This window comes from Ailuropoda melanoleuca, chromosome 2 (assembly GCF_002007445.2).
Source record: "Ailuropoda melanoleuca isolate Jingjing chromosome 2, ASM200744v2, whole genome shotgun sequence".
NCBI classification, from domain to species: domain Eukaryota; kingdom Metazoa; phylum Chordata; class Mammalia; order Carnivora; family Ursidae; genus Ailuropoda; species Ailuropoda melanoleuca.
This window is the reverse complement of record NC_048219.1, coordinates 5,187,353-5,200,346: the sequence shown is the minus strand read 5'-3', so window position 1 is coordinate 5,200,346 and position 12,994 is coordinate 5,187,353. Positions and strand designations below refer to the sequence as shown.

The 12,994-nt window shown below is 40.3% G+C and overlaps 1 protein-coding gene across 3 annotated transcripts in view; it reads right to left on the bottom strand.

Annotated features, from left to right (window-relative positions):
• The window catches only part of TMEM50A (transmembrane protein 50A), a 30,026-nt gene extending 18,148 nt beyond the window's left edge, over positions 1–11,878 (bottom strand). The window contains exons 1-5 of one of the 3 annotated variants that reach the window (XM_034646871.1): positions 11,726–11,878; positions 10,032–10,137; positions 7,728–7,840; positions 5,003–5,070; positions 2,827–2,919 (exon numbers count right to left, since the gene is read on the bottom strand). In XM_034646871.1, the coding sequence (XP_034502762.1) occupies positions 2,827–2,919; positions 5,003–5,070; positions 7,728–7,840; positions 10,032–10,124 (367 nt within the window). In that variant the 5' untranslated portion in view covers positions 10,125–10,137; positions 11,726–11,878. The remainder of the gene's footprint in view (positions 1–2,826; positions 2,920–5,002; positions 5,071–7,727; positions 7,841–10,031; positions 10,138–11,725) is intronic. The other 2 variants (XM_002913287.4, XM_034646889.1) reach the window with 2 other exon arrangements.
• Between the last annotated feature and the right edge of the window lie 1,116 nt (positions 11,879–12,994).

Genomic DNA, 12,994 nt, shown 5'->3' with positions numbered 1-12,994 from the left:
TAGTATTTAGAGGTTTATGGTCCCAAAACATTTAGTTTCTGATATACTGGTGAATAGCAGGTTTCCTGCCTTACATACTTGAATTTTCTGGTAACCATGGTTGGTTTGAGTATTAAATGACACACTACGTGTGACAGAGTCTAGCACTGGTTTAGTAAGTGATAGCTCCCTTCACTTAACAAATATTTAGCAAGTATACACCATGTTCAGCACTGTAATGTGCTGAGAATATGACAGTTAAATAAAACAGGCAAAATTTTTCTCATCTTCATGAAGCCAAACAATGTAGAGAATAAGTGAGGAGAAAAAATAAAAAGGTAAGGGAACTGCAGTGAATGATGACATTTTATCCAAGTGGCCAAGAAGACCGCATGAGAAGGTGACTGTGGTTGAAAGGACAGGAAGGCAGTGAGGGCAGGACCACGGAGAAGCAGCAGAAGAGCGAGCGCGGTGAGCCTGGAGGTGGGGGCGGGCTGGCACAGGAGAGGAATGGCCGCTGGGCCAAAGAGAGAAAAGCAGCACACTGACCAGAGAAGGAGGGGCGGGGGGGGGGGGGAAAAGCATATGGAGTCTTGCAGTCACGGTGAGGGCTTTTTCACTCTGAGGGAAATGAGAAGCCACTGGTTCTGAGCAGAAAAGTAATGACACGTTTTACCAGGATTCCCCTGGCTGCCGAGGGGAGAAGACAAAAGGGGGTCAGGGGAGAAACAGAAACCAGTGAGGGGGTTGTTCCAGGAAATCAGACAAGAGACTAACAGTTTGAACCAGGGTGGTGGCAATGGAGATGGTAAAAAGTGGTGGGATTTCAGGGGGTGCCTGGCTGGCTCAGTCAGTACAGACATGTAACCCTTGATCTAGGGGTTGTAAGTTCGAGCCCCACATTGGGTGTAGAGATTACTTTAAAAAAAAAAAAAACCTATATTAAAGAAAGTGGTGGGGGGCACCTGGGTGGCTCAGTCGGTCAAGCGTCCAACTCTTGATGTCGGCTCATGATCTCAGGGTAGTGACAGCGAACCCCACATCAGGCTCTGCACTGAGTGTAGAGCCCGCTTAAGATTCTCTTGTCCCTCTGTGCCTCCTCCCTGCCCCTCTACCCCCATATGTTCCTGTACAAGCGCAAGTGCGCGCATGCCCTCTCTCTCTCTCTAAAAAAAAGGGGTGGGATTCAGGATATATTTGAGCAGCAGAATCAACGGGACTGCTGATGCACTGAATGTAGGGCATGAGAGAAAGAGAAGTATCACCTTTGACAGGCCTTAATCACCCAGTTTTTGACCTGAACATTTGGAGGTACAGAGAAGCCGTTAGCTAGGATGGGAAAGGCTGCCAGAGGAACATTTTGTTCCAATTTATCCCAGATTGAAGTTGAAATCCTCATAAATTTCTACTATTGGAGCTGTCAATGATTACTCATTAATTGACAAACCAAGCATGATAAGTAGATGAATTATCAACTTTTTCTCCATATACTTTTAAATTAATCTGATTACCATAACAACTGGTTTGCACAGGCTTCACTAGTACAAGGCCACATTAAATACTCCACATTAGTGGTAACTACTACCACTAGAATGGCTCATAAGGATCCTATAGAAAGGCAACTTTTAAAATTACAGATCTCCTGCTAATAATTCTCGAAGCATAACCTGGCTCTAGAAGTCTTTAGGAAAATAACTAAAAATTCTGTGAGATAAACACATTTCTACAAAAAGGGGCTCTGTAGTAACAGTTGCATCTGGGAGAGGAGAATTATCAATAATTTTATTTTTTTCTTCGACCTCTTTTATGTTTTCAGTATTCTATAATGAACAAGTACTATGGAATTCACATGATAAAAAAGTAACATTTTTCTTTTTAAAATATGATGGTGATAAAGATTTTGTAGCAGCAAAAGAACTACTTAGGATATCATGTAAAATGCAAAAACCTAGGTTCAAAAATTGTATTTATACTATAACTACACAAAAACATAAGAGAGTAGAGGAAATACACCAAACATTTAAAAGCAATAATTATAGTTTCTTCTACATTTTTGGGAACATGGCTTTAGTAATAAATTATATAAACAACAACACATATTTAAAATGCCTATCATTCTTGTCTATAAGACTTAAATGATCTTAATAAAAATCCAGGAAACCCGTGATTTTAATCCAAGAATTACATTTTGTTCAGAGAAATGAAGGGTTAAAATATGGGCTAGATTAGATCTCTGCTGGTTTAGTTTTTGCAAATCATTATATCATATTTTTACTGTAAGAACCATAAGTTAATTTCACCTGGAACAGTAAGGCGTCTTCATATTTTTCTGGGGTCCCTAAAGGTGAAATTTCAAACAGGGATTGAAGAGCAGGCCTTTTCCTGCAGGCCTTCCTGGACGCACAGGCCTTATACAGCAGATGCACAGGAAGTGTTAATTCACTTTCTATCTAAAAGCAGATGATGTCATAGTACCTCAACACATTTTAATTCTAGGATGTTAGAGCTTTGCATGGATATCATTCACCAAGTCAAAACTTGCCAAAAAGCTAGAGAACATATATATTCTGCTTTTGTGGCTTTTGGAAGCCAAAGAGAAGCAAGGTTTGGAACTATGTGCCAGTACTTCCAGGCTCTAGATTAGAAGAAAAAATACAGAAGAAAAGAATAGTAAAAACATACCAAACAAAACAAAATACTGATAGGGTGAAGGGAGTTCCTAGGCATAAATGCTAGTAGCTAGTAGCTGACCCATCTGCATGAAAAAAAGCTTTACTCTAAAATAACCAACTCTCACGCCCAACTTCAGTATTCCACCGAAGTAAAATGTAAACTGTTCTCTCTTACCTTTAGCAACATAACCTCCAAAGAGAATCCACATAGATGCAATCAGAGACCCAAAGGCCAGCATGAAACCAATGAACAGCCAAATGCGAGCACCTTAAAGGAAATAACATTTTACCAAAATTGTTTCTCATATGGCAGCAGTTTAATTAACTTTTCAAAAGGAAAGCAAAAACCAAAACAGAAAAAAATGTGTAGTTGCCATTTAAAGTCTAAAATAAGGGGCGCCTGGGTGGCACAGCGGTTAAGCGTCTGCCTTCGGCTCAGGGCGTGATCCCGGCGTTATGGGTTCGAGCCCCACATCAGGCTCCTCTGCTATGAGCCTGCTTCTTCCCTCTCCCACTCCCCCTGCTTGTGTTCCCTCTCTCGCTAGCTGTCTCTATCTCTGTCAAATAAATAAAAAATCTTTAAAAAAATAAAATAAATAAAATAAAGTCTAAAATAAGAATGAAAGATATGTTGAGTATCTTCATCAGTGCAGACGTTGGCCTTTTTCTTGTTGGCTGGTCTGTATATTCTAAGTGCCTATAATTAATCTCCTTGAATATGTATACTGTGAAAAATTCCTCAACCATCCTATAAAAAACTCACAAAATATGTTTCAACATATTTACAGGCTGATTCTCCATATATTTTTAGAAAGTGTACTCCAAAACTTAAACTCCTCCAAGAGAACTTCCAAGCAATAACACAGGTATAGCTAACAAAAAATTCATATTCAGTGATATGTGAATCCAAACACACACTGAAAGTGAATCCATACTTCACTTTCAGGTAAGTCAGGCAGCGAAATAAATTCAAACTTATTGTGACTGGCACTTGGGAAAGCTACATTAAAATTATGTTAACAGGGGAGGACAAATTTTAAATCACATTTATGGAATATTTATGAAGATCTGCTATAAAATAAACAGTCCCTTAGACTGCCTAAAATGAATTGAGGTGAGTTTAATTAGCACAAATATATTTTAATAAAAACACTGCCTTGTTCACTAAAGCAAAGCAAATAGAATACTATATTTAATTTCTGATTTCATCTCCAAAACAGAAAACAAAACAATAGTTATGAAATAATAAGTTGACAGTCATCGAGGTGGTATTAAATACAACTGGCTCTGGAACCCCAATGCTGTGCTAGCTAACAAGTTTTAGTTAGAGACGTGATGGCCATATTCTAGTCCTCACCCTCGCTATTACTGGCTTATTATTGTCAACACCAACTGCTAACATTTGTCTATTTGTTTATAGTTTACGATCACGGCAGATCAGTGTTTCTGTATCTCTTCTACTTCAGTTCATCTACAAAGTGAGTGAACCGAAGAGTCTGAAAGTGTAGCTCAGGGCTGACTACTGAAGTTTCTCCTGTTTCATTAAAAAAAAAAGAAAGAAAGAAAAAGAAAGAAAAAAGTCACTTGAATTTTGCCTATTTATTTATTCTATGGGTGTAATGTAAGTTTACCATTTAAGTTGCTTAATCAATGTGTCCCCTCAAGTCTTTGTGTAAGCTGGACCCTCGAGGAAGCTGTGCCCCAGGCCTCCTGTACTCAGCCCACGTCACTCAGGGGCATGGCAATGGAGGCCAGGGAATGGGAGATGCTCAGCTGAGGAGGAAGGGACTCGGTGAACCTAGGCACCAAAATTCTATTATTCTATTTGATTTTGCAAGATGAAAAGAATTCTGGAGGCTGGTTACACCGTAATGTGAATGTATTTAACACCACTGAACTGTATATACACTTAAAAATGGTTAAGATGGTAAATTTTATGTTGTATATTTCAAGACACACCCAAATTACTATGATTCTAAACTATTTCAAAATGCCAATCCAATCAAATAAAGTTGGCAAAAAAGAGAAGAAAATAATTTATGTGGTAAAGCTTAAAGTACTATAAAGTCTATTTTGCACATGTATTCTTTATTACATACGGTCCTGTGCTGTACACTGCATACACTTCTATCTACGTCTTACTGCCCAGGGCTATGAACTCAAGACTGCATACACTGTGCTCTCCAGCCAGCCGAGATTACATGTGACTTGTACCTTATGCCTTGAAACCTAGAACCTCTGCTCTAGGTATACTTCCACCCTATCTCTGATCTGGAGGAGTTCGACAGATGGCCTTCCATGTATAATTCTCACTTTTAAGAATGCACAGTAAGACGTTTACACCTATTTACCTGTTTGACCCAGGCAACCTTCACTGTAACTATCACCTCGGACTTGTCCATTTGATACTGCATTAATCCTGTATGAATAAAATAAAGCCAAGATATCACGGTCTTTGACTCCAAGAGAAAATACCCATGACAACAAATTACCAGATACAATAACCTAGAGTTCCTCAAATTTAAGGTTAGGCCTCAAGAGTCTTGAGTAATGGATTCATGTAAACTTAAGCAAGTCCCTTCAACTAGACACCCTCTAAGCAGTGGTGATAGTCCCCAGACCAGCAGAATCATCACCTGGGAACTGATTAGAAAGAAAGCTCCCCAGCCCCAACCTAGACTTACTAAGGTAGAAACTCTAGGTATGGAGCCCAGCAATTTGACTTTTAACAAGTCCTTCAGGTGATTCTGATGCTTGGTAGCATTTGAGAAAGAATTTTTCAAAATGATGTGTCTCTTGTTAAAATTTGAGAGTGAAATTCTCAAAATTATGTCTTGCTGAGATGGAACAATCTTTAGCTTGGTCCTACCTCACTTTCCATTTGTACACATGGGACATACTCAACATGTAATATGCATGCATGACAAAACACAGGAAAAGGTCCTTGGACAATCCAAAAACTACTTAAAAATGGCTTTGGAATGAATTTTTTGTGATAATTCTGTACTAATGTTCAATGTTTGGAGAAATGATTAAATATTAAGCAAAACAGTAACTTTCTGCTCTGAAGACATTATCAAAGTGATTCAAGTGGTAAAATCTTGTTTTTCGATTCCTGATACAGGTTCCAAACATAGGGAGACTTTCGCTGACATAGAGTACCATTCTAATTGAGATAGCCTTGCTTTCTTTAGGAGTACCTTTTCAAAAATTTAAATATCACAGGAAAATGTTCACAATATATTAAGTTAAAAAGTTACAGAACTTCATACATGCCATATATATATGTATATATATACACACACACATATATATATATATATCCATTCAATTGTGTGTGTATGTGTGTGCACCTACCACTACACTGGAAGCTTCGTGAGGGCAAGGGCTGTGTCTATCTTGTTTCCCATTTTTATTTGCAGTGCCTAGCACATAGTAGGTGCCCAATAAACATGCTGACTACATGCACCCGGACTTTTTAAATAATAATATGAAGTCTTAATTTATTCATTCAAATATAAGTTTTAGAATGATCAAAATACTCATAATTATGTTCAGTGATCTCTGTAACAACCACATTATTTGGTACACAAAATAAATACATTTTAAAACAAGATTTGTATTTAAAAAAAAAAATGCAGGGGCGCCTGGGTGGCACAGCGGTTAAGCATCTGCCTTCAGCTCAGGGCGTGATCCAGCGTTATGGGATCGAGCCCCACATCAGGCTCTTCCGCTATGAGCCTGCTTCTTCCTCTCCCACTCCCCCTGCTTGTGTTCCCTCTCTCGCTGGCTGTCTCTCTCTCTGTCAAATGAATAAATAAATAAAATCTTTAAAAAAAAAAATGCAGATATTCTTAGGTTAGTTGTCCTTTGCTCCTGTTTTTTCCTTGCTGAGCCATCTGAGTAGACTTTATAGCCCTCTGTCAAACAGCCATGACCTGCCCCGTCAGCCTCCACTATCAGGCACATTCTGAAATGAACAATCTCTATTTGTTCTCTAGCATTACTAGTTTTATATATAATCTCAAACTTACAGAACAGTTATCAAGTATAGTTCATATAAAATTTTTTTTTCTGAAACATTTGAAAGTTGCCAAACTGATGCCCTGTAACCCCAGAAATGTGTACGTGTTTCCTACAAACAAGACAGTTCCACAGAACTACAATACAACCACCGAAACTGGGAAGTTAACAATGATCCATTACCACCATCTACTCTTCAGACCTCATTCAAGTTCCTCGGTTGGCCCAATAATGCTCTTAACAAAAGCATCTGCTCATGCAAAAAAGCAGAATCATGAGGTACATTTTGTTCTCATGACTCTCTAGTCTCCTCAGTCTTCTCTGGCTTTTATGACCTTGACCTTTACTCCAGCCATCCTGGTCTCCTTTGTCATGGAGCCTCTGTCCTTGCTGTTCCATAGGTCTGGAATGATCCTCTCTTATATACGCCCATGGTCAGCTCCTTCATTTCTCCAAGTCTTTACTACAATAATGCCTTCTTCATGAGGCCTTCCTTGACTCTACTTAAAATTTCTGTACCTCCTGCTGACATTAACTCTCTCCCTTCTCTGTAATACTTATTGATATCTAGCATGCTATATACATAATTTATTTCTCCTTGCTTACTATCTGTCTCACTCGAGTATAAATTCTGTAGTGCATGGGTGTTTCCCTGTTTTATTCACTACTATATTTCCTGTACCTAGAGCAAAGCCTGGGAATATAAAAGCTTAATGAGTATTTGTTGGATAAATGAATAAACAAACACTTAGACAAAGTACATGGTTTCTGACCTAAAAGTGAAGTTGCAACATGAGCAGTGTAGCAATAAAAGGAGAGCTGAGATAAATAAATAGAGAAGCTGGGGGATGGAAGTGGGAGAGGAGAGCTGGAAGGGAGACTAGAAAAGAGAATTGTTGCTTTTCTTTATAAGTCCTTCTCTGCAAGCTGACTTTTAAACCATGTCTAGAACATTATTGACATTGAAAAATATGAATTCTGCTCAACTATATGGAAGACATTTTTATTTTGTGGCAATCTATGTTAAGTAGTGTCATGAACGATGATGCTTACATCAGGAAGGCTATGGTTGCTATAACACCACAGGCATGGTATGAGTGGTTGAACTCTTCCATAGTGGGATAAATGACAGCTGCATCTATAATAATCCACCAGCCTGTAAAAAACTAAAACAGACAGAAAAAAGCAACACTAATGAGAAGTTACAGCAATTTCATATCTTACTAGCTAAAAAGAAAGCAAGGTATCTAAGTGAAGAGATCCCTTCTAATGAATTTCAAACTTCTCTTAAATGTTCTAGCAATTTCTTGCATATAATTTGAACATGGCTATATTAGTGAGTAAATATTAGATACTCTTAAGCCTGCCAGTAATCACTATTAAGATGAACTTCTTTTCTAAGTCCACTACAATCATTATTTTATATTGTTGTAATAAAGTCTGTCAACTTATTTTGTGAACTAGAAATAAGTTCTTATTTCTCATGGCAGGAGAAAGGAAAAAAGGGATTCAGATTCCGATTGACGAGAGTGGCTTGTTGCTGACATAAGCTTCCAGAAAGAGGTTACCATTGAAAATGAAAAAAAAAAAGTATTCAAAATAATAGTGGAAATAGTTACTGTTGACAGAATTTTAGCTATTCTCTTGGTGTTGTCAAACAAGTAATGGCTGTGCAGTTTTGCTTTGCCTTTTGATGGATTACAGTGCAGTCTACAGATGGTTTTAGGTGTGATGCTAAATTCAATTTAAACACTAAATTATAATTTATCTTAATTGAATTTGGTTCTGGATGTCATCAAGGGCAAACATATAATGAAAAAACATTAAAACTGCACAAATACCATCTGACCACAAGCTTAGAGTAAGGTATTAACCAAATTCTGGTAAGTAGCTTAGAAAGTTTAAAAAAAAAAGTAACCCCTGGGAGACGCCTGAGTGGCTCAGTGGGTTAAGGGTCTGCCTTCAGCTCAGGTCATGATCTCAGGTCCTAGGATCGAGTCCCACATCAGGCTCTCCACTCAGCAGGGCATTTGCTTCTCCCTCTGCCTGCTGCTCCACCTGCTTGTGCTCTCTCCCATTCTCTCTTTCTCTGACAAATCAATAAAATAAAACCTTTAAAAAAAAATAAATAAAAGTAACCTCCTGCCCTACCCCCACTCCCAACCATGACCCAGTTAGCTCTGGGAACTGCCAGCTTCTGGCAATTCTTTAAAAATAACTACTTTAGGCTAATCAAATTATTTTTATCAGGTTACAGACAGTTCCACACTCTATTAATGACATTTTTACTGGCTAGCACGAGTACCCTTCCTTTTTTTTTTTTAAACCCTCACCTCAATATATCCAAGATATTTCCTCATAGACTAAAATTTAAAGGTTTTTTTTTTTTTTGATGTTTGTAAGAACAGAATTTCTATATAGTTTTGTTCTTTCTTTTTAAAATCTTCTTTTTAAGTAATCTCTATGCCCAACGTGGGGCTCGAACTCAGGATGCCAAGATCAAGAGTCCCCCACTCTAGCCAGCCAGGTGCCCCTCTATGGTAGTTTTATATTTTCCCTTTACTTTAGGAAATTTTTTTTTCATAGATTATAAATGTCAGAGACTAAGCAAAGAGGAGACATTTAAACTTTGATTTTTTTTTTTTTTTACGATTTTATTTTTAAGTAACCTCTACACCCATCTTGGGACTTGAACTTACAACCCAGAGATCAAGAGTCGCATGGTCCACTGACTGAGCCAGCCAGGAGGCCCTAAACTTAGATTTTTGTTTGTTTATTTATATTTAAAATCCACTATTTAGAGCATATGACAACATAAGAGCATAAAACACAAGTGTCAGGTGCCTTGAGGGATTTGCAATGTAAATAAAAATCTTATACTATAAATTACTTCTAGGCAATACACTTTAATGAGCTTCCTGTGTGTTTTTTTCTTTTGTTTTGCTTTTTAATGAAATTGAGAAGAAAACTAACTCTGGATTATGAAAAAATACAACCGTATCTCTCCACTGGTTTTGACCTGTTTCTTTCTTAAACACTTCCTAGTATCTTAATGTACTCACAAAAAGGAGGCATTATCCATATAATGAATAAATGCATAAAGCATACTATCTTATATACCATTTTTAACATGCATTTAAGAAAACCGATCACTCTACTAATCATTTTTCAAACCATAATGTCAACTCGTAAAATGGAGTAACTCAACTGCCTCGTAAACAAAACATCAACGTTTATTAAAATAAATTTAGTGGTCAAAGATAAATAGTACATATTTAAAAACACCATACAGAATTCAAAACACATAAAAACAAACACAACAAAATAATGAAGGCCCAAATTATCCATGACACTTACTAGAACACCAGCAGCAATGGAAGCGATAGTATTGCGCTTTTCCCCCCAGTCAATACACTCTGAGCATCTCAAGCCTTCTAGAAATCCAGACATTTTTTTCAGGTCACTTAAAAAAAAAAAAAGTCAACTCCATTAAAGTGCTTCTATTTACTTGCTTCAAACATGAGTTATGCTCCTAGAAAATAATTAACAGTTCAGGAATAATTTAATAAAAGTGAAATACTTTATCTTGGCTACATATACTTCTTCAGAATATTTCATTTTTCATCAGTTTCTACATTAAAACCTTGGAAAACAAAATTTGGAATTTAGCCTTTTAATTTAATTTAAAAGGTGGTTTTGGTATACTTAAGAAATATGAACAAAAGTGGGTATCCAAATATGGAATAAATTTTATAGTGGTTATTAATTTTAATTCCAAACTACGTTATTATGTGATTTTAACATTTACAATCCAGGAGCACTAACATGGTGGTGAGACAAAAGATAAACTTTGGCTCTCAGTTAAAGCATGCACTCAGATGAAAAAATATTTGTCTTGGGAATTTACACATTTTATCACAGAACATGTGTTTCTTCACACTCAGATTAGGAAATTAAACACTGCACTGCAGGTCTTCTACTCACATCACTTCCTTTCACTGCATTATTTTTTCCAGAAACAATCCTGATTTTTGGTGTCATTTCTACGTAAAGAACACCCATTTCATTTCAATATCTCTGTCTCTGATTCTAACAGATGTCTTCCAGCCAAAAAAAAAGCACAAAATTGAAGCTAATATTAATTCAGACCAAAAAAAAAAAATCCACTGCTTAATTACCATAGATGAATTACCACAGCCGACCTAACAAATTACATAAAACATTCCTCGGAGCCCAGCTATGCAGACCTGGGATAAGACACATCCGTTCTATCTCTATTTCAGAGTCCTGAAAAAGCCTGGATACGTGTAACTTGCTAATTATCAAGACACACCCAAACTCCTACAGAGAATCTGAATCCGTCTGTTAAACTATTCTGTAGTCAGCAATCCTGACTGCCCAAAACCATGATATTCTAAAGAAGAGCAAGGAGTCCAATCGTAACATCTCTTTTAAACATTAAATATTAACACCTGTGATTATAACTAGTGCTAATATGCTTTGGAGACAAGCCCAGTTTTGAAAGTTCCCCTTTAATTTTCCCTGGGAGGAAGCACAATCCAGGGTGTGTTACTTTCGGTTCATCTCTGTGCCCCCGCCCCAACCCATCCGAGTCCATTTTTCTCGGGTTTATTACCGGCACCCTGCTGCGCAAACCCCGCCCCCAGACCCGGGATTCCAGGTCTGGAGTGGACGCGAGCTGAGAGGATGTGGGAAATCCTTCTAGCTCGGCCTTCCGCCCGCCGTGAACCCACGGGTGGCACCCCCTCTCGGGGGCTGTTTCTCCAACCCTCAAGGAGGGGACCACGGTGATTTCCAGGGATCCTGGGACGTCCCGGGGAGAGACGCTGTCCGGCAGCCCGGCGGAGTCCGCACGCGGCCGTCCCGGCGGAAGCGGCCGGGAAGGGTCCAGGGAGACACCGACCGAGCCCGCAGCCTCCCAGAAGGTGGAGATCACGACGCTGTCAGCACCGGCCCGACAGATAGCCCCGGGCCCGAGCCCTCTCGGCCTGTGGCGGCGACCCCCTCTCCCACTCTCGCCCGACACTCACGTCCAGCCCCGCCCTTGCAGTCAGTCCCGAGCCCGGTGTCGCGCAGCGCGGGGCAGCCTCACTTTCTCCTAGTTTTCAGCCAGGAAAACAAAACACGCACCGGCCACCGGTTACCCGGATGAAACAGCACCGCCCCCGGAGCTCGGTTGCGCATGCGGGGAGCGGGACTGAGGAGATGGCGCGAGGAGGGACGAACGGAAGGAGGGCCAGAGGGAGCCACGCCCACCGCGCCAAAGTCTGCGGGAGCTTGCGACGCCGGCTCCAGGAGCTCCGCGCGGCGGTTAGTTCGCGTCTGCAGGTCAGGAGTGGTAGTCTGAGTGCACCTGCCAAGGGGAGGTGTGAGAAGTCGCTCTATCTTTGAAAGGAAGGCGTCTGTTGGGCTTTTGTATCCGTCCAGTGTGAGGTGGTAAGTTTTGTAGTGCTGCGGTCGCCCCCGCAGTTTTCTCAGGCGTAGGTGGCAGGAAAAGTGCCGCGTGGTACAAAAAGTGGTTCTGGGTTTGTGGCCGCACAGCTCCAACTTTTTAAGTCTTGTTTATTTTCTCAGCGCCTGGCCCCGCCCTCGCTGTAGCTCCGCCTCCAGAGGGGTGGAGTCACTTCCGGGAGGCGGGGAGGTCCCGCGTGAGTGTCCGGGGTGCTGTGCGCTTCTAATCTCCTTGCGCTGACCCTCTTCTGAGACTTGACCTTTTTTCCCGTTGGGGAAAAAGGCACTGCTGACATTTTGGGCCAGATAATTCTGTTTATGGGGGCTTGTCCAGTTGTGCATTGTAGGGTGTTTATCTGCATCCCCGGCTTCTGCCCACCGAATGCTAGGGTCATTCCGGCTGTTGGGACAGACACAAATGTCTCAGGAGGCCAAATATCCCGTTCTGGGGGAAAGTCATCCAGGTTGGAGCCGCATTAAAGAGACAGTCTGGGTTTTGGAGAAGTGACCCTTTTCAAAGGCCGGAAGCAATGAAGTCTTGCCTACGTGAACGGCTTGTGGCCCGGCTTGCCCGCTCAGAAGTTCTCGGTCCCGCTCCAGCGGCTCGAGTCGAGCGTGGTCCCGGAGTCGCGGCCGGCCCCGGAACCTGAGAGAAAGCAGCGGTTGGAGGAAGAGATCCAGGAAGAGGTCGCAGAGCAGAACCCCGTTTTGCTTAAGTTAAAGGTTGCATGGGTCATTTGTCGTGAAGAGGGGCGCAAGGTTCACCTTTTTTACACGTGAGGCTACAGTATATGAGTAAGCTAGGAACCAAGGTTGTGTCGTTTAATTTCTTTGACTTCCTTTGATGC